Source organism: Canis lupus, chromosome 24, assembly GCF_011100685.1.
Source record: "Canis lupus familiaris isolate Mischka breed German Shepherd chromosome 24, alternate assembly UU_Cfam_GSD_1.0, whole genome shotgun sequence".
In the NCBI taxonomy this organism is placed as follows: Eukaryota; Metazoa; Chordata; class Mammalia; order Carnivora; family Canidae; genus Canis; species Canis lupus.
Genome location: NC_049245.1, coordinates 22,645,134 through 22,666,794, shown reverse-complemented (window position 1 = coordinate 22,666,794; position 21,661 = coordinate 22,645,134). Strand labels below are relative to the sequence as shown.

The window sequence follows — 21,661 nt, the reverse complement described above, 5'->3', positions numbered from 1 at the left end:
ACTTCTCAAAGACCTCTCACAGTAACATGAGAACATCTAACAGCAGGAGGCTGAGAAATGAAATATGAAGAACAGAGAAAAAAGGAATGGGCTTAGAAATAAGTACATTAAAAAAAAAAGTGAAAGATGAAAAGATCAGTCTGAATTTAAGAGAGAAGAATCAGTACCTTACCATTTGAACCTAAAAGAATATACCCAGGGCAAGACAAATTTCAGAAGACATGACACTCTTGAAATACAGAATTTTATTTAGAAACTGTTTAAAGTAGAAAAAAACCCTGTCAAGAAAGACCAGGTGGAAAATGGGTTCCCAATAAAATGGTATTTTAGGGCAACAAAAGTCTAAAAGGCCACAAAAGAGAAATAGCACCACTGTTATTTGAACAATGGCTAGTTACTTGCATTTTTTGGCATTGTTAATCACTGAATCTGGGTTTTCCTCTGAATTCCACACAGAGCATGCACTACACAACAATTTTATCATAAAATATCTGCTTTCTACACACATTTTAGGACAAGCTACCACCAGGAACAAATCAATACAAATACATCAGGGGCTGAACAATCTCAGTAGTGGGTGACACACATTTTGCAGAATTCTGCCAAACAAAGGAACTGAATAGGCTAGGGGCAAAGCAATGAGGAAGAGTTAAGGAATGAAATATTTTAAATATTAATAATTAATTCAGACACGGTACTGTATCTTCTGCAAAAGAAAATTAACATTTAGTAACACGCTAACGAATTTTATCTCCAAAGAGATTAGTGCACTGGCAAAGTATTCCGATAACAGTGGAGGGTGGTGGACAGCAGGTACCGAGAACACCCAGCCTTGCAGATCCTAAGGTAGCGATGGCCTTCACTGGTCACTCCCTTTGCCAGAGGTCTAGAAAGACTTGCAGCGTGACCACCTGCCTGCTGAACTTACACTCTAAGCAGCAAACTTTAAGGAGCCAAAGAGGAGTCCCCAGTGGGCACAGGGAGCAGAGAAGAGAAACATGTTCAATGTAAACTTAAAAGACAGTAAAATGGGACATGACCCCCATTCAAATCCCAGAGATGTGGGCAAGTCCCCAAAAGTAGTTGTTAGATTTAGAAACTGGACACACCTCATTTCCCAAAAACACAATACATAGAAATTTCAGGGATAACTGGAAAAATCGTCAGAGAAATGTTCAAGGAAATTCAAGCTCTTCAACATCTCAGGGCTGAAACGTGCCCTCTATTCATCCAGGCAACAATGCCTCTTGCTTCTTAGAGGAGGGATACGATTGGTCAAGGACACCAAATGGCTTTACAGAGCAACTTTTTAAATTTCCCTTTTGAGCCAAGGTCTAGGTCTTTGAGGATTCAAGCAGCCCTGCAAGGCCTGTGAACAGCAGATTCCAAAGGTCCAGAGGTCTGGCCCTTCCTTCCCAGACACCCTGTCAAACATGTAAAATTCTCCTGTCATGGTACATTTTATATTTTGAAATATGGAAGCATATTTTAAATACTCTTAAGGCATTTATTTATTAAAACGTTCTCTGCCAAGATTTCACATTAGCTTAAAATTCAAATCAGTCTTTACATTTCTCTACTGAGGACTCCACCTCAGTGTATGACATAAAAGCACCTTCTCCAGCAGTGAGTGTTACCAGCATCCACACAGTGAGCCCCATGGTCAGCCTCTCTGTTCCCCAGGTGACCCAACTAGATGTTAATACTGCTCTGCTACAGGGTAAAAGCTCCTAACTCAAACTCATTGGAAAAGGGGTGAAACTTCTGCAAAGTGCACTTTAAGAAGAGGTACTGTTTGCTCATGAAAAGAAACCAGTGAGTCCTCTAAGAATAATAAAAGGGGATATTTTACAGTTAAGCACATGATTTGGAGTGAAGAATTCGGATGTTGCTTTGCTGGTCCAGGCTGTTAATACTCTTCTTGTTCCTCCTGTGGGCCCCCTTCATCAGGTATCACAAAGCCTTCCTAAAATGGGAAAACGAGAGGGGAAAGCTATTACTCAGCACCAAATGAAGGATCAGTTACTGTGATGTCACTTGTCTCATATTAACAGTCTCTTCAAGTCAGTGACTCTTCCCATCTCTACCACACCCTTATCGTTTAATAGTACAAGGCCACATGACCACTACTTTATTAGACAGTGGAAACACATCTCACAACAGTCAAAAACTGAGCACAAGGGCAGCCCTGGTGGTGCAGTGGTTTAGTGCCACCTGCAGCCCAGGGCATGATCCTGGAGACCTGGGATCGAGTCCCATGTCAGGCTCTCTGTATGATGCCTGCTTCTCCCTCTGCCTGTGTCTCTGCCTCTCTCTCTCTCTGTCTCTATGAATAAATAAATAAAATATTAAAAAAAAAAAACTGAGCACAAGTTGATTTCTTAATTATGTCTTCATTATGGTGATGATATCACATATCATATTGTACTTAAATGTGTACAGTCCATGTCAATTCTATCTCAGTAAGTTTGTTTAAAAAAAAGAAAATGTACCCTCAAAAACCCCTGATGTCACCATGAAAGTTCAGTACCATATCATCTCTTCTCAATAAGCTGTCTATGCAGCCAACTTTTCCTTTATGCATTTCTTTGACAGCACTTCAGGACCATGCATGCCATTGTGGGTGTTGTGGGTTTACCGAAAACACTCACAATACCTATAGTAACCTCCAAGACTGACCCAACATTAGTGGCATGGAAATACAGCAGATTTGAGGTTCCCACTAATGCTCACTCCAGGGCATTCTTGCATAATAATGGCTAGATCACCATAAAAATCAGACTTCTCCTTCAATCACCATCTTATTTTTAACTAAATCTCCACAGCTGAATTTACTTAAGACTCCATTAAGATAATACTCAGACTAGACCAAGGGCCTCTGCATCTTCATCATCTTTGTTTTCACTGAAGCTAGCATAGAGCAAGCCCAGAATAAGAATTTATGGAACAAAGTATCATCTCTTCAGTCATCTGTCTTCATTCCCTGAAATTTACTTGGTAGATTTAGAGAACAGTGTTAATGCCAATATTAATATTACCTTGTATTTGTATACTGCTATACACACTATAAAACAGACATACACTGCAACTTGATGGTACAGACCTTATTAGGTATGCAGATTTATAAATAAGTAAAGCCATTAAATATTGGACATAGAAAGATACCAAATCCTAAATGTAGGAAAAAAATTAGTCTTCCCTGATCAGCTAGCATGTCATGATTAGTATCACCAGATTCTGCTGTGTAATAACATACATGGATCCCAAGAAACTTGACCATAAAGTACTATGAAGAAATGGGAACCAGGCACACTCCTGAGGAGGAGGAACAGAGATACAGCCATGGGCAGGGGACATCCGAAAGGGGCCATATCATGCCTGGGGCCCTGATAAAATGGGAGACAGCACATCAGGCTGAGGGGTCCAAGTTGCAGGGGTGGAGAGGGATGGTGGGGTTAAGAGCATTTGGTGGCACTCATCACTTATCAGTGGCCATAAACCACAGAAGCAGTGCAAGCCAGCCACCTCCTTGTCCTATTCCTGCCTCAAAGGCTCACAGGCCTCAAGGCAGAGGCTGAGGCTGAGCAGAGGTGCCTTCTGGCTGACTTTCAGAAGTCAAAGTCTTTTTGATGAATGCTATCCTAGAACATGAGGAGCACCAGCACTGAGCGCTGAAACCAACCAGATAAAATTTACTTTGTCTTAGATGGCAAAATGGCAACACATACATCTGTGGCATAGAGAATGTCCACGATCCTCTGCAATACAGGGTTGTTTTCCCCTTCGTTCTCCTGGCAAATCAATTCAATGTTTCTTAGCTTTCCAAAGTAGAAATCTCTCTCTTTCTCCAAGTCTTCGACGGTAAGTTTCAATACATTGACCTGCGTAAGACATTAAAAAGGATAAGATACTAAGCATTCATGTACCAACAACATATCAGACAAACTGCTAAGCTGAGAGGAGACATGGTCTTCCATCACACTCACTAACATGGACCAAAACCCACTTTAGTTTAATACCAGTCTTCTTTCGCTCCAGATAAATAACGTGGCCACCTTGACTATAACATCTCCCAGGAAGAGGCAGGTTACACCAGAAATCATGAGGAACTAAGAATAGATCAAGGAAAGAAACTCTGGGATCCTGAGACAAATAAAGAAGCAGAATCCACAACCTGCCCAGCAAAGTGGCTGACAAGCATCAACTGAGTTTTCACCAGGGCACTGGTCTGTGAAATCCAGGTCTTTCTACACGTGGTGGTCAATGGAAAAAAAGGGTCTGGTCCAGAGAAGCAAGGCAGAAATGGCAAGGCAGAAGAAGACTACTGACTAAAAAGACTACGCTAGTCAAAAACAGCTAGAAGTGACAGTGGCCCAAGCATGGAGAACTCAATGATTCTCCAGAGGCTACCATATGCTAGGGATGGGAGGAGCAATTCATTATTCAAAAGGAGAGGAAAGAGTCTTGGCACCTGTCTCTCTCCCAAGAGAGTTTCAAAAGGGAGAGAAGACACAGAAGCAGGGAGCAGACCTAGCACAGCACGTTCCACTGCTAGCTCCAGCAAGCATTTCGCCAGCTCACCACATGTGCTGCAGGATTCTCCAGGCATCCTGCTGAGGGGCTCTAATTCTCACAAAAGGCCAAAAGGAAATAAATCTCAGTGCTTAGGCCGGGTCTCTATGTAGCCAAGATTAATAAATGTCCTAAGACTTCTCATGGCCATTTTAAGCATAGTGCACATCTTCATTCCAAGACATTCAACTCTATGACATGTGAATTTAATTTAACTCTCAATTACAAATGCAAATTACATGGCATACCACGCAGCATAAAATACTCATGGGACACACAGGCTGGGGCCACAGGCAAGGCCAAGGAAGGAAATCAAAAGTGCAGCTACTGAGAACAATTCAGGCAGTAGGGAATTCTGAGTGCCTGAGAGGCACCACAGACATGTAAGTCCAGCCGTCTGAACTAAAGGCAAAAACTGAAGCAAATAGCTTCTTTAGTTCCCCCACGGACTCGCAAAGAAGCCAGATATACCCAAAGGGATCAAGTCCTGTCCCAAGGTGGAAAACTCCCCCTTCATAAGTTGTAGTCGAGAAGCATCCAGAAATGAGAAAAGGTGTCCAGAACCACAAGGACCATTCTGTCAATTACTTAATTTCAATGTTCATCATCAAAGGCCTGATGAAAACAGTCTTTCAATTATTCCTTTATCAACCACAGAAATCATTTTTTTTTTTTTTAAGATTTTATTTACGGGAGACAGAGGCAGAGACATAGGCAGAGGGAGAACCAGGTTCCCTATGGGGAGCCTGATGCAGGACTCGATTCCAGGATCACAACCTGAGCCAAAGGCAGACGCTCAACCACTGAACCACCCAAGCATACCCCACAGAAATCACTTTTAAAAATAACTGAGAATTTCAATGAAATACTAGCATCACCTAGTAGCCAGCAAAGCTAAATCATCTATTGCCTCTCCTTCTCCCCAAACCTGATTTTACTGCTGCTGTTGCTTCTTTAAACTCTCGGCCCCAAAGTGGACGAGGGGATGGAAAGGGAAAACCTAGGGCACCTGGGTGGTTCAATTAAGTGTTTGACTCTTGATTTCAGCTCAGGTCATGGTCTCAGGGACGTGAGATGGAGCCACCCCCAGTCAGGTTCCACACTTAGCAGCTCACATTTTCTCTCTCACTAAAACAAGTAACTCTTTAAAAAAGGGGGAAGGGGGGCAGCCCCCGTGGCGCAGCAGTTTAGCACCACCTGCAGCCTGGGGTGTGATCCTGGAGACCCGGGATTGAGTCCCACGTCGGGCTTCCTGTATGGAGCCTGCTTCTGTGTGTGTGTGTGTGTGTGTGTGTGTGTTTCTATGAATAAATAAAATCTTTTTAAAAAATAAAATTTAAAAATTTAAAAAAAGGGGAGGGGGGGGATGGACAAGAGCTGACTGACCCCAGCAGTAGGAAGTTGCCTTAAATCTTCAGTTCTAAGACCCAAGAGCTAGGGAAGAGGCCTTCTAATCACATTAGTGACTCAGGAGGGAAAGGAAGTCAAAAGAGCTTCAAAAGGTATGCTACACCTTGGAGTCCATCACCCATGGCTCACTAGTGCCTCCCTCACAAACCAAGTCAAACTTTCTTGGACCTACACATCATCAAAGGCACCAGAACCCAGCCTTTTGGGCCTCCCTGTGAGGCCAAAGCAGCATTCCTCCATGACATAACTCATTAAGTAGGTATCCACAGGAAATAATTAGTACACACTATGAAGTCACTGGCTTTCACTCCCCGCTTGTTTACCCTTTGAGGTTATTAAAACTCTGTGGCTAGTAATCAATGTCACTCTTAAAACTTCTCTTGCAGTAAAGTAATAGCTATAACTTAGGAAACCCAAGAAGAATGCTTTGGACCTGCACTGGCCCATACAAATGGGTATCTGAGTACTTGAAAAGTGGCCAATGCAATTGAGACAGGCAGTAAATATTAAATACACACAGGATTTCAACGACCTAGTACGGTCTTCAAACGTAAAATATCTCATTGATGATTATTTGTATTGATTACATGTTAAAATGGTAACACTTTGGATACACGTAATGGGTTATTAGAAGAAATTTCATGTGTTTCTTTTCACTGTTTTAACATCCCTACTAAAAAAATTTAAATTATGTATGTGCCTCATATCTCTGGTTTACGTTCTCTTTTGAACTGCTCTGGACTCAAATCAACTAAAAGTAAACTTCTCCAGGATGTGTTAGGAATGCAGAATTGTTGCAGATCTCCTAAGGAAATGGATACCAGTAGGTAATCTGTGAGAATACACTGCTGTCCTCTTGCCCCAAGAAGCCTGTCTGGCTCTATTTCCCACATTGCAGTCATGTTCCCTAGACCTCCACACCTTTGCTAAGGGCCACAAATTCAAATACTTCCAAGGGGCCAGACAGATCAGGTAAATAAGCCAAGGAAGTTAGTAACAGGGTGTTATAGGTAAGAATTCTGGCAACCTGGAGAGGACTTAAAAAATCCTTCATATTAAAGAGAAAACAAAATGGAAACCCTGCACAAGCCCAAGTACTCCAGAGAGCAGGACGGGGGCAGCTGACTCAACTCTCAGGGCAGGTCATTTAACCTCCCCCAGCACACTGTCACTATCTGTGAGACCTCACAGACTAATGTAAAAGTGAAATTGAAGTACTCACTAAAGCTATGGCAAACCACTCTAAAAATGTCAGTTATTTTTGTTTTTATTAACATTTGTCAAGACAATCTGACACCTGTGAGCTTTCAAAAAGACACTGCAGAATCTATTTTGCTCTATTAAGACCATGGACAAGAACTATAATAATCACAACTGTCTTTTATCCATTGCTATTTTCACCATTTATCCTAGACACCACTCCAGGGACCCAAATAACACTAGCTCATATAATCTGCTCAACTTCACACAACACAGTAAGTTTAGAGAGGTTAACTGACTTGCCCCAAGTAGAAGTGGCAGAGCTAGGAAAGTCCCCAAATCTATACAACCCAAAGCTTGTGCCCCATCACACAGGACACTACCTGTGCCAAGAACAGCAGTCCCAAAGAATCTGCCACATCTTTTCCCAGAGATTCCAAAATCAACCCTGGGCTAGCCACCCAGCCCTGGCATTGGCAACACTGTTTTTCCCTGAGACTGCTTCCTGTGTACATCCTTGTCTAGAAACCAACAGTTAACAGGGAAGTCTCCTTATTCTCCAGGACTTCTGTACTTCACAGTGACAGTTCTAAGAGGGTACGCAAGGCAGCCACACTAATAGGGATGATGACCCAGTCACCTGACATCCCCACGACACCTAGAATCACAGGGCACACACAAATCAAAAATTGGGAAAAACAAAAACAAAAAAAACCGTGATCTCTGGCAAGGCTCTTATATCCTGATCTCTGAGGAGTAGGGCTTGGGTTGTTATGAGAGGTTCCAGGTTCAAGTGAGGCCTCTGCCCCCAGGTTTTAGGACTTGGTTTTCAAGAAAGTTAAAGGATTCAAACCCAAACACACAGAAATCATAGAGCATCCCCCATTTTAAAACTGGAATTAGGGGCAGCCCAGGTAGCTCAGAGGTTTAGTGCCGCCTTCAGCCCAGGTTGTGACCCTGGAGATCCGGGATCAAGTCCCATGTCTGGCTCCCCGCATAGAGCCTGCTTCTCCCTCTGCCTGTGTCTCTGCCTCTCTCTCTCTCGTGCTCTGTGTCTCTCATGAAGAAATAAAATAAAATAAAATAAAAAAGAACTGGAATTAGGGGCAGCCCGGCTGTTTAGTGGTTTAGGGCCGCCTTCAGCCTAGGGCATGATCCTGGAGACCCAGGATTGAGTCCCACATCAGGTTCCCTGCATGGAGCCTGCTTCTCCCTCTGCCTGTGTCTCTGCCTCTCTCTGTGTCTCTCATGAATAAAATCTTAAAAAACAAAAACAGGGATCCCTGGGTGGCGCAGCGGTTTGGTGCCTGCCTTTGGCCCAGGGCGCGATCCTGGAGACCCGGGATCGAATCCCACGTCAGGCTCCCGGTGCATGGAGCCTGCTTCTCCCTCTGCTTATGTCTCTGCCTCTCTCTCTCTCTCTCTCTCTATGTGACTATCATAAATAAATAAAAAAAAAAATTTAAAAAAACAAAAACAAAAACAAAAACAAAAAAAACAAAAACAAACAAAAAAACCTGGTATTAATCAAGAGAATCACCTAAAAGCAAAAGAACAAAACTATAAGGACTGGTGCAAAAATGTCTAAATTTTGGGTGCCTGGGTGGCTCAGTCAGTTGTGTGTCTACCTTCGGCCCAGGTCATGATCCCAGCGTCCTGGGATTAAGCCCCACATCAGGCACCATGCTATGCAGACAGCCTGCTTCTTCCTCTCCCTCTGCCTGCCACTTCCCTCTGCTTGTGCTCTGTCAAGTAAATAAAATCTTTAAGAAAAAAATAAAGTCTAAATTTTGTTCGGATCCATAGAAACCTCTGATGTGTACCATCAGGATATTTAATTAATTCTAAAGAGTATGTTTCAAATGACTGAACTAGTAAGAACAGAAGATCAATAACAGGCTTTCCATGCCAGTTCCACTCTAACTTGCATCTCCAATGACCCACAATTTCAGTACAGAAACTATGGAATCTTCTTTTTTCCTTACTATTTAGAAAGGAACTTTTCTTTATCTTTTGTCAGAGACAAACGTCAAGAGACACTCTCTGAATCCCACAGAACCCTGACAGTGTTTCAGAGACCTTCAACAGGGTTCTACTATGGGTGGGTTTCCAAAGACATTGGTTTCTGTCACACTAATAGATCTTAGAAACACCTGATCCCTCTCTTCCACCTGCACTTCCACATTCCCACTCCCCACACAGCACTCAAAGTGCTCACACATAATGAGGACCGCTTCAGCAGAGGGACAAGGCAGGCCTTCCTACAAAAAGACAGGCAGGCCTTCCCTGCAACAGTGTTGTCAAGCATTCTTTCTCCTGAAGAAACTTCAGTCTTTGATCTTAGACAGAGGAGGTGCCTACCTGCTGCATCAATTCAGCTGCTTCATCATCCCCGTTGCCCACACCAGGATTCTTTCGCACCACACCCGGGCCAGCCTTAGGGGTTGCAGTAGTTCTGTGTGTTGCAATGGGCCTCTGTGGAGCTGAGAGAGGAGCAGAGCTTTCTTTAAGAGGAGAAATTTCAAGACAAAAAAAAAACCCCACCAGACAAGAGGAGGCTGTGACCAACTGCCCTCCACAGCTATGCAGTGAAGAGACCTCCTGTAGAGAGCCCAGCATGCAAGACAACATTCCCATGTTTGCCCAAAGTGGTTTTTAACCTGGCAGCAGAGTTAAGTACCAATTTTAGCCACCATCTTTTGTGCTGGAAAGGACTCCCTCTGTGAGGTCTTTTTTCCGCTGGGGTAAAGAAGACTACCATCTGAAAGAGACGCAGTCATTCTGGCGAAGACCATCTTAACCTAGCTCCAACCAAATCCACAAACAGGGCAACTTCATGAAGCAAAGGCAAACTTCATGCCAGGAACGAGCTCACGGTCCCAGATGCTGCCAGGTACCCAAGGTTTCCCATCTGGAAAGTAAGATGCCCCCCATCTTAGAACCTCAAACTCCTTGGCTTGGGAAGAGAAGGGTGGTAGAGACTGCTCTTACCACTAATTACCTCAAAACCCGCATATTGCTCACCTTTTAGAAGGTGTTTAGGAGGGTTAGGAGAGGAAAGCAGCGCCCTGACTAGGACTTACAGACTTCTCTGTGAGCAGAGCCAAAAGCTGACAAAGTTAAGGAAAAAGGAGTAAAGTTAAAACAATCAAGAATAATTAAGAATGGGCTATCTTGAGGTAAATTTATCGTTCATGATTTTAATCATTTATTTAGCAATTATTTTGTAAAGCCATATATTATGCCAAGTTTAGAAATATCTGATCTTTCTGACACCCCAAACAGTTCAATAACCATAAGGCCTTTCACCCCCAAGTACAGGCACTTCTCCTGGATGATCTCTAGTATACGTTCATCCCCAAAACCAAATGCTTAGTGCAAGTCTCCACTTGCCTGTTATCAGCATCTGAAATATGAAATACATAGGGTTATCTACACAGATCCCCATTCTAGGAAGCTAAGCACTCAATAATTGGTGAAATCAGAACTCTCATACATGCTGCTGATGGGAATGTGTAACGGTGCAGCCACTTTAGAAAACAGTCTGGTGGTTCTGCAAAAGGTTAAAGAGAGGAACCATATACAACCCAAGAATTGTGCTCTACAGCATATACCCTTTGGATTTATGCCCAAGAGAAATGAAAACAGGCCCACACAAACACTTGTACAGGAATGTTCAAAGTAGCATTATTCATAACAGCTCAGGAGGGGAAACAACCCAAATGATCATCATCAACTGATGAATAAATACAATATAGGGATGCCTGGGTGGCTCAGCCAGTTAAGTGTCCAGCTCTTAATTTCAGTTCAGGTCATGATCTCAGGGTTGTGAGATCAATCCCCACATCAGGCTCTGCACTGGGCATGGAGGCTGCTTAAGATTCTTTCCCTCTTTCTCTCCCTCTCCTTCTGTCCCCACCCCCCCATTAAAAATTAAAATAAAAAAATAAAACATGGTATAGTTGTACAATGGAGTATTATTTAGCCATTAAAAAAAATGAAGTACTAAAAAAAAAAAAAAAGAAAAGAAAAAAAAAGAAAAAAAAATGAAGTACTGACGCGTACTACAACATGGATGAACCTTAAAAACATTACGCTAGGGGAGCCCGGGTGGCTCAGCGGTTTAGCACCACCTTCAGCCCAGGGCCCGATCCTGGAGACCCAGGATCGAGTCCCATGTTGGGCTCCCTGCATAGAGCCTGCTTCTCCCTCTGCCTATGTCTTTGCCTCTCTCTGTGTCTCTCATGAATAAATAAATAAAATCTTAAAAAAAAAAAAATACGCTAAATAAAAGAAGCCAGATACAAAGACCACACATTCTATGATTTCATTTGTGTGAAATGTTCAGAATAGGTAAATCTCCAAATAAAGTGGATTAGTGGTTGCCCAGTGTTGGGGGATAGGGGGAGCTGAGGGAAAATGGGAAGTGACCACTTTGGGGCACATAAAAGTTTCTTTTAGGAACTAATAAAAACATTCTAAAATTGGTCATGGTGAGGTGTCTGGGTGGTTCAGTGGTTAAGCATCTGCCTTTGGCTCAGGGTGTGATCTCAGGATCCTGGGATCAAGTCCTGCATCAAGCTCCCTGCAGGGAGCCTGCTTCTCCTTCTGCCTATGTTTCTGCCTCTCTGAGTCTCTCGGGAATAAATAAATAAAATCTTTTAAAATTTTAAAAATTTAGGGCAGCCCGGGTGGCTCAGCAGTTTAGCGCCGCCTTCAGCCCAGGGCATGATCCTGGAGACCCAGGATCGAGTCCCATGTCGGGCTCCCTGCATGGAGCCTGCCTCTCTCTCTGCCTGTGTCTCTGCCTCTCTCTCTCTATGAATAAATAAAATCTTTAAAAAAATTTTTTTTAATTTAAAAATTATTTTGGTTGTGGTGCTAGTTGAACATATCTGTGAATATATTATAAAGAATCAACTGTACATTTTAAATGAATGAATTATACAGCAAGTGAATCATACCTCAACCCCTTGGCTTGGGAAGGAGCCACATCTCAATAAAGTTATGAAAATTAAAAACTATGCAAGGCAGCCCTGGTGGCTCAGCGGTTTAGCGCCGCCTACAGCCTAGGGCGTGATCCTAGAGACCCGGGAACGAGTCCCAGGTCGGGCTCCCTGCGTGGAGCCTGTTTCTCCCTCTGCCTGTGTCGCTGCCTATCTCTCTGTGTGTGTCTCTCATGAATAAATAAATAAAATCTTAAAAAAAAAAAAAAAAAAAAGAATGAAAATTAAAAACTATGCAATGTCTCTCTCTACCTAGCAGACTACTATGGGATCTTAACTATATTCTTTGCAACTTCTGGAAAAGGAGAAGTTAACATCTGCAGAACATCTGCCCTGCCCCTAAGTATACATACGTTCTATGAATACACAACTGCAAAGAGGTTTTGGGAAATGTACAAGGCCAAAACCTTTTTTTTTTTAAAAGATGTTATTTATTTATACATGAGAGATACAGAGAGAGAGGCAGAGACACAGGCAGAGGGAGAAACAGGCTCCATGCAGGGAGCCCAAAATGGGACTCGATCCCGGATCTCCAGGATCATGCCCTGGGCTGAAGGCAGGCACTAAACCGCTGAGCCACCCAGGTATCCCGAAGCCAAAACCTTTTAGAGACAGTCTCTAAAAACTGCCTCCCAGATTCTGCTGGCATCACAGCAAGCCAAAGCCACTTCTAAGCATCTCAAATTCTAGGGAGGGCAGAGAAGCCATAGTAAGCACAAGAAGCTGGTCTGCAGACAGGATGATGATGCAGAGGGCCAAGCATAGTCCCTAAGAGACCTAGAAAGCTCCTTCAGTTCCTGGGGGTTCAGGTCTGGTTGTAACTTCCCATCTCAGGGCCCTGTGAAAAGTCTTTGCGTTCAAACTAAAGCTCTCTTTTGCAAGCTGAGGAATTTCTATCCCATACAACTAAAGAGTACTGGCAAAATTAAATTACATAAGTAATTCATTTAGGCCTCAAGAACCCCCCCTCTGGGCAAAGTACTGAAATTCCCATTTCACAGAGGAAGAAACTGGAGAAGAGATGAAGTACTTACACAGGGCTACAAAGACCTAAGAACAAACACAGGTCTGCCTGATGCCACAACCCATGCTCCTGCCACATGGCTGGGATTGTGCTCCTTCATCTCCCTAAGCCTATGGCTGCTCAAAAAACCTCCAGATGAAGGCTGAATGCACAAATGACTGAATGAATACTCAGAATACTATTATTTGGAAATGGTGTTTTTGTTTTGTTGTTTTACCTGCACTGCTAGAGCTGAGAGGTTTCTTCGGTTTGTTCAGAGCTGGAGCAACAAGGGAGGGAGCCACTGCAGTTTCTTGACCTTGTCTGGCAGCTACAGGGTCATAGTCTTTTCCATCATAGTTTGCATCAAAAAACTTCTTGAACCACTGAACAAATTCAAAATTGTCCTGAAACTTTCCTTTTACTAATTTGTCCACAGGAATTATCTGCAGAAAAATATCAAGACTATTTAGCCCAAAGCAAGAGGTTGTGGCAAGCATCATACGTGTCCATGCATCAAATCAGTATAAAGCTCTGCCAAAAAAAAAAAAAAAAAAAAAAAAAAAAGCTCTGCCAAAAGGAGAAAAAAAATTTTAGAGGCAAGAACTTAGTGCTAAGTAAGTAAGCCCCTGAAAGTTTATAGAGCAAGTTTCATTCATTTGCTTTCCACACAGTACTTAGACCTGTCAACCCCCCTCCCAGTCCATCAAAAGGAATCAGAAATGCAAAAGAACAAGTATCATATATTAGTCACATACACACATCCAAACACATGGTAAGACATGTCATTCCACTATAAAGAGGAAATCTCACATGCAACCTACACTGCCATAGTGCCTGTCACAAAGAATGAAGCCCAGAGCACAAACCAATCCCAGGTATCTGTCTTGTCAATCACATTCCAATAAAGCTGGGGGAAAAAATTCATCCAGAAAAAAAAAAAAAAAGGAAAAAAATTCTGTCTTAAAAATAGGTCAAGGGACGCCTGGGTGGCTCAGTGGTTGAGCGTCTGCCTTCTGACTCAGGGCATGATCCTAGAGTCCCAGAACAGAATTGAGTCCCATATTGGCCTCCTTGCATGTAGCCTGTTTCTCCCTCTGCCTGTGTCTCTGCCTCTGTCTCTCATGCATAAATAAATAATCTTAAAAGTAAAAAAATAAAAAAACAGGTCAAGATACATAAACCTGTCCCAGATTTCTACAAAATGGTATGTTTTTCAAGTACTTCCAATCCCATTAAAATACAACCCTGTCAACTTTTTTATTGTACAAGGATACCTGTTATCAGGTATTACCTCAAATTATTGGACTGTTCACCAGAATTTAACTATCTTTAACTCTTCTAGGATTCTAACTGCAATGGTATTTTTATAAAAAAGAATATATGTGGGGCAACCCCAGTGGCACAGCGGTTTAGCGCCACCTGCAGCCCGAGGTGTGATCCTGGAGACCCGGGATCGAGTCCCACATCGGGCTCCTTGCATGGAGCCTGCTTCTCCCTCTGCCTGTGTCTCTGCCTGTGTCTCTCTGTGTGTCTTTCATGAATAAATAAATAAGATCTTAAAAAAAAAAAAAAGAAAATATAGTCATGAATGTTTTAAAAATATATATATATATGTAATATTCTGAACTATATCCACCCCTTGGAGCAAATAAATACAATTTTAAGAAATTATTTTGTATGATACTGAAATGCTTATTAACAAAATGTTATCTGGAACTCACTTCTCAATAATCTGGGAGTACAACAGATAAGGTTAAGGGAAATGGAAAAAAACTGGTCATGCTTTGATAATCCTTACGGTACATAAAGGATCACCACACTATTTGCTCTTGTATGCTTTATAAATTTTCCTTGTTCTTAAAATAAAATACAATTCTATAAAAAGAAAAAGTACTGCACATAAACTATATCTAATTTAAACTATGACTGGTGCCTAAATGATATTCGTTCAATACAAAAGCATATTTCATATATTATACAGACTAAAATAAAAGACTAAATAAAGTAAATAAAGACCAGATACACCAGCAAGATAACTTAGGGGTGATTACAAGCTTTACTAAAAAACGTTTTCCCCAATAAATGGCTTAAAAGAATAAACCATTTTGGGGGCACCCAAGTGGCTTACTCAGTTAAGTGTCTTGCTTTTGGCTCAGGTCATAATCCCAGGGTCCTAGGATTCAGCCCTGCATCGAGCTCTCTGCTCAGCCAGGAGCCTGCTTCTCCCTCTCCCCCACCCCCTGCGCTCGTGCTTTCTCTCAAATAAAATCTAAAAAAAAAAAAAAAAAAAAAAAAAAAAAAGAATAAACTATTCTGGGGCACATGGCTGGTTCAATCAGCTAAGCATCCAACTCTTGATTCTGAGTCAGGTTATGATCTCAGGGTCCTGAGATTGAGCCCCACATCATGCTCTTACACTCGGCATGGAATTGGCTTGAGATTCTCTGCTCCTCCTCCCCTTCATACGCTTCTCACTCTTAATAAATAAATAAAATCTTTAAAAAAAAAAAAAAGGGATCCCTGGGTGGCGCAGCGGTTTGGCGCCTGCCTTTGGCCCAGGGCGCGATCCTGGAGACCCGGGATCAAATCCCACATCAGGCTCCCGGTGCATGGAGCCTGCTTCTCCCTCTGCCTGTGTCTCTGCCTCTCTCTCTCTCTGTCTCCGTGTGACTATCATGAATAAATAAATTTAAAAAAAAAAAGAAAGAAAAAAAATTAAAAAAAAAAAAAATAGAAACCATTCTAATAGGGTGGGGAAATACTTAATTTTGCATAATACATTATTTACTAAAACAAAGATAAGGGATCCCTGGGTGGCGCAGCGGTTTAGCGCCTGCCTTTGGCCCAGGGCGCGATCCTGGAGACCCGGGATCGAATCCCACATCGGGCTCCCGGTGCATGGAGCCTGCTTCTCCCTCTGCCTGTGTCTCTGCCTCTCTCTCTCTCTCTCTCTCTCTGTGACTATCATAAATAAATAAAAATTTAAATAAATAAATAAATAAATAAATAAATAAATAAATAAATAAATAAATAAATAAATAAAACAAAGATAGTATTTGTCCTAATGAAGCTTGGTAGACTATGTTTCTGGTATTTTCAAATACCGTTAGTGGCAAAAGGGAATTTGCCAGCACACATAAGGGATCTTCCTTGAACCCTACTATAAAAATCAAGTATTTAGAATCTTCTCTATTAGAACTACTTATTCTACCATATGGTATGCTTTACAGAAGTAAATCCAGAGATAAGAAGGATTGGATCTCAAATTAATAAACGTTAAACATTATTTTTAAAAGAAAAATTGTGAGTATAGTTTTACAGGCTGATTCCTCCAGATACTAGTAACTTCAAAATAAAGGAAGAAGACAGCAAGGGAACTGGGGGTTGGAGGGTACAGGGAAATGCTGCTCCCAGTAAATTCTATTTTACCTGGAGAAAAGATAATGATATAACTTGGTGAGGCAGGGGGTAGAAAATGTCCAAAATTACAAGCCAGCATCTACATCCTTAGTAACAGTTACTAATTAAGAAACAACCAAAGGAAAGAATAAAATTTACTTACTTTGTCAACACCCATTCTCTTAAAACCTGCTTGTAGTATTTTGAAGTTCTGGATGTATTCATGCTCTAGTTTAGCCTGGAATTTCACTTTCTTCAAGGCAATGGAGCCAGGGAATAGCATGTCCATAAACTGACAATAGGCAGCCCCTGAATGAACAAGAGAATAATACACACACTTAGGACATTAAAAACTATTATTAGAAGCGTCGCCGCTATAGCCACTACCACCACCACCAGCCATCCACAGTCATGCCGAAGCACAAGTTCTCTGTGGACATGTGAAGGATGCTCTAACGCAGTCAGTCGGGTGCTCAACAAGTTGGGAGGAGGTGGGTTTGACATTGACCTGTCCAACAAGAAGGTCTGCATCAACTCTTGAGCACAGCATGGACATTCTGCTGGAAACCCTGGAGAAAACAGGAAAGGCCGTTTCCTACCTTGGCCCCAAGTAGTGAGGGCCTGGACCCCTGGGCCCATGATGGACCAAAGGAAGCAGGACGCTGATCCTCTCCTGCCTTCCAGACAGACCTGGAGCCTGGCAGTCCTGCTCAGGATGGCAGTTCCTAACAGAGACCCTCACTTGCCCTGCTCCTCCCTAGCTTCCCTGTAATAAAGTTGAGCCACTTTTGCTGGAAATAATAAATAAATACATACATACATACATACATACATACATACATACATACTATTATTAAAAAAGCAGGATGAACTGGGGTGCCTGGGTGGCTCTGAGCATCTCACTCATGATTTCAGCTCAGGTCATGATCTGAGGGTCATGAGACAGAGCAAACCTCAGTCAGGCTCCACACTCAGCACAGAGTTGGCTTGAGATTCTTTCTATCCCTCTCCCTGCTTCTCCCCAGCCCTGCACTCTCTCTCCAAAGTAAATAAATATCTTTAAAATAAATAAAGCAGGATGAACTTCTACCCAAACCTACTTAACCCACATAGAATATAAAATGTTGTAAAGTGGACCTATACTGGGACACCTGGCTGGCTCAATCAGTAGAGCATGGGACTCTTTTTTTTTTTAAAGATTTTATTTTTTTATTCATGAGAGACAGAGGAAGAGAGAGAGAGAGAGAGAGGTGCACAAAAACATAGGCAGAGGGAGAAGCAGGCTCCCCACGAGGAGCCTGATTCGGGACTCTATCCCGGTACCACAGGATCATGACCTAAGCCAAAGGCAAATGCTCAACCGCTGAACCACCCAGGCCTCCCAAGCATGCGACTCTTGATCTTTGTCTCATGAGTTTCAGCCCCATGTTGGGGGCAGAGTTTACTTAAAACAACAACAAATTAAAAATAATAATAATGTGGACCTATAAAACCCAAAGCTTCATTACCACTTAATGTCAAAATCATTTCTCAAAATCTATAACAAGACTGGTTTCAGCTAAATCTAACATACCTCCAATTTGGAAGCCTGTGATGAGGAGAGAAGAAATGTTTCTAGGAAATTTTTAAACTTTGTAAGAAACTAGCATGACAGTAAAATCACTATGAAGAAAAACCCCTAGAAGAGAAAAAAGGGAAACAAGTGACTTCGTCTGATTTTTTGCAAGGACACATCCTCTTGCCCACTGGCAGTAGGGATTTCCCAAGTATTTCAAAGATCTATCCTCTGACCGAGGTTAAATAAATGTTTTTCTTAGATGTCTGTCTCCCTGAGGTTTTACACGTCTAAATAAACTTAACCTATCAGTTTATAAACAAAGTTAAACAGAAGAAATTTTTGTGTTCCTCCATTTTATTTTAAAGGCAACTATAGAAAATTATCACATATATCTCATCCCATTTGCTTTCCAATTCCATTCCCTCCCCGCACTAGCCCATTTTTTCCCCATCTCCGTTCCTAAGAAGTATTTTCTTGGTGTTTAAAATTTCCATGAATGTTATTTCTCTAATGCCTACTGAACTACAGTCTCCTAATACAGGGCAGGCTTCACTGCACTTACTGCCCTTGCAGGGCTAATGTGCCAAAGGAAACAGCCAGGGAAGGAGGCAAGAAATCCAGTGACTAAGCAAAAGGTGTTCTGTAGAATGAGACTGCCATCATATGCATATTCAATTTAATTTAAATCAAACCAATCTGGCTCCCTGCCAGTTCTAGCATAAACAGTGCCATTATCATTATTTTTGGAAAAATGCAAAGAGCAGAAGCACTTCAATGATCAAAAACATTCTGAGTAGAAAGAAGCATCAGAAAGTAGAAGCCTGGTTTTTGAGGTGCCTGATTTACTTCCTCACCCAACAAAAATATACTGAAAAAATTCTAGGTACCAGGCACTGAATTAGCAATATTTATATTTTTAAAATAGGGATACTGGGATGCCTGAGTGGCTCAGCGGTTGAGCATCTGCCTTTGGCTCAGGGCATTTTTCCCGGGGTCCTGGGATCAAGTCCCACATCGGGCTCCCTGCGTGGAGCCTGCTTCTCCCTCTGCCTGTCTCTCTGCCTCTCTCTCCATGTCTCTTATGAATAAATAAAACCTTTAAAATAAATTAAATAAATTAAATAAATAAATAAATAAATAAATAAAGATAGATAGATAGATAGATAGATAGAGAGGGACACTAATAGCTTCCTAAATTCTAGAGGACAATGACCCAGTTTCTCTAACAAACTAACAGGGACTGAACCCTGCATCAGGGCTCCCTGCTCAGCGGGGAGTCCGCTTCTCCCTCTCCCCATCCCCCAACTCATTCTCTCTCTCTCTCTAATATATAAAATATCTTTTTAAAGGGTAGTTTGTGGGACACCTGGGTGGCTCAGCAGTTGAGTGTCTAACTTTGGTCTGGGGCGTGAAGAGCCACGGGGCGGGGAGGGGGGGCGCAGAGACACAGGCAGAGGGAGAAGCAGGCTCCTCACAGGGAACTCGATGCAGAACTCAATTCCGGAACCCCAGGATCGCACACTGAGCCAAAGACAGACACTCTACTGCTGAACCACCCAGGCATCCCCCCTGTTATATTTTTTTTTTAATTTTTTTTTTAAATTTTTATTTATTTATGATAGTCACACAGAGAGAAAGAGAGAGAGGCAGAGACACAGGCAGAGAGAGAAGCAGGCTCCACGCACCAGGAGCCCGATGTGGGATTCGATCCCGGGTCTCCAGGATCACGCCCTGGGCCAAAGGCAGGCGCCAAACCGCTGCGCCACCCAGGGATCCCCCCCGTTATATTTTAAAAGAGATTTTAAAGTCATAATTTATTAATTGTAATGTATAGCTCATTTGGATCCTGATGTGTACAAATCAATTCAAAACATGTGTACGTGCATACACAGATGATAATCTATTAGGCATCTATACCCACAGCACTGCTTTACACATGAAGGATGTTTTTCTGGAACAGCAAAATAATGTGCATTTACTAAATACACACTATTCTCAAGCCATCCATTGAATTCCAGCAAAAGTCAATCAAAGCCACTTAAAAACAGCAGTCATCTGCTTCTCAGTAAAAAAGCTTGCTTTAAGAATCACCACAATTCTTAAAAAAAAAAAAAAAAAAAAAAAAAAGAATCACCACAGTTCTTGGGACACCTGGGTGGCTCAGCGGTTGAGTGTCTGCCTTTAGCTCAGGGCGTGATCCCAGAGTCCCGGAATCAAGCCCCGCATCAGGCTCCCTACATGGAACCTGCTTCTCCCTCTGCCTATGTCTCTGCCTCTCTCTTTCTCGCATGAATAAATAAATAAAATCTTAAAAAAAAAAAAAAGAAGAAATGGACATCTGTCAAAGTTTTTAAAAATTAATTAATTAATTAAATATCTTCATATAAATATAAAAATAGCCATTTTACTATCTATAGGGCAGCCCTGGTGGCTCAGCGGTTTAGTGCTGTCTTTAGCCCAGGGCCTGATCCTGGGGACCTGGGATCAAGTCCCACACATCAGGCTCCCTGCATGGGGCCTGCTTCTCCCTCTGACTGTGTCTCTGCCTCTCTCTCTCTCTCTCACTGCATCTCTCATGAATAAATAAATAAAATCTTAAAAAAAAGAAAAAATCAGAACACAGAAAAGGGACACCTGGGTGGGTGGCTCAGCAGTTGAGCATCTGCCTTTGGCTCAGGATGTGATCCCGGAGTCCCAGGATCTAGTCCCACATCGGGCTCCTTGCATGGAGCCTGCTTCTCCTCCTTCTGCCTATGTCTCTGCTCCTCTCTCTCTCTCCGTGTCTCTCATGAATAAATAAATAAAATCTTAAAAAAAAAAAAAATCAGAACACTCACAAAAAAAAGCAAATGTTGAAAAGAAAAAAATCTGGGGCACCTGGGTGGCTCAGTCAGTTAAGCATCTACCTTCAGCTCAGGTCATGATCTCAGGGTCTGGAATTGAACCCCACACATCAGGCTCCCTGCTCAGCAAGGAGTCGGCTTCTCCCTCTCCCCTGTGCTCTCTCTCTCTCTCTCTCTCTCACACACACACACACACACACACACACACGATCTCAAATAAAATCCTTAAAAGAAAAAAAGAAATGAAAAAAATCTATCAGCTGCTTTTCACAAAAGGGCTGAAAACTCCTATAAATGTCCCAACTAGTTACAGAATAGGTTAAAAAGGGGCCTGCCTTCCAGTCTGCCTTAATAACAAAGGCTGACAACACAAGCAGGGTTCCTCTCAGATGGCTGCTGACCCAATGATCTGTGGCAGAATGGGCCCACATAATCCGTGGCCTGAGGATGCAGACAGATGCAGGGCAGGACCAGTTGTATGTTACTGATCACCTACCAAGCCTCACTGACTGCTGTGGCCCCGCCTTACCAAATTCTGTGCTGCAAGGGCATAATGCAACCCCTGCTCCAAAAGCTTACAATACCCCAAGTGCCCTGGCACTCAACTCTTTCAGGTCAAAAGACCCCTGAGAATTAGATGAAAGCTGTAGCCAACATTCTACACATA

At 42.4% G+C, this 21,661-nt stretch overlaps 1 protein-coding gene and 1 pseudogene across 1 annotated transcript in view; one reads left to right on the top strand and one right to left on the bottom strand.

The window, feature by feature from the left end:
- Positions 1–225: 225 nt before the first annotated feature.
- Positions 226–21,661, bottom strand: part of MAPRE1 (microtubule associated protein RP/EB family member 1) — a 33,763-nt gene continuing 12,327 nt past the window's right edge. The window contains exons 3-7 of the mRNA NM_001251946.1: positions 16,757–16,902; positions 13,430–13,637; positions 9,544–9,665; positions 3,729–3,881; positions 226–1,966 (exon numbers count right to left, since the gene is read on the bottom strand). Of these exons, the coding sequence (NP_001238875.1) occupies positions 1,910–1,966; positions 3,729–3,881; positions 9,544–9,665; positions 13,430–13,637; positions 16,757–16,902 (686 nt within the window). The 3' untranslated portion in view covers positions 226–1,909. The remainder of the gene's footprint in view (positions 1,967–3,728; positions 3,882–9,543; positions 9,666–13,429; positions 13,638–16,756; positions 16,903–21,661) is intronic.
- LOC477192 (ATX1 antioxidant protein 1 homolog (yeast) pseudogene) lies at positions 16,904–17,320 on the top strand (annotated as a pseudogene).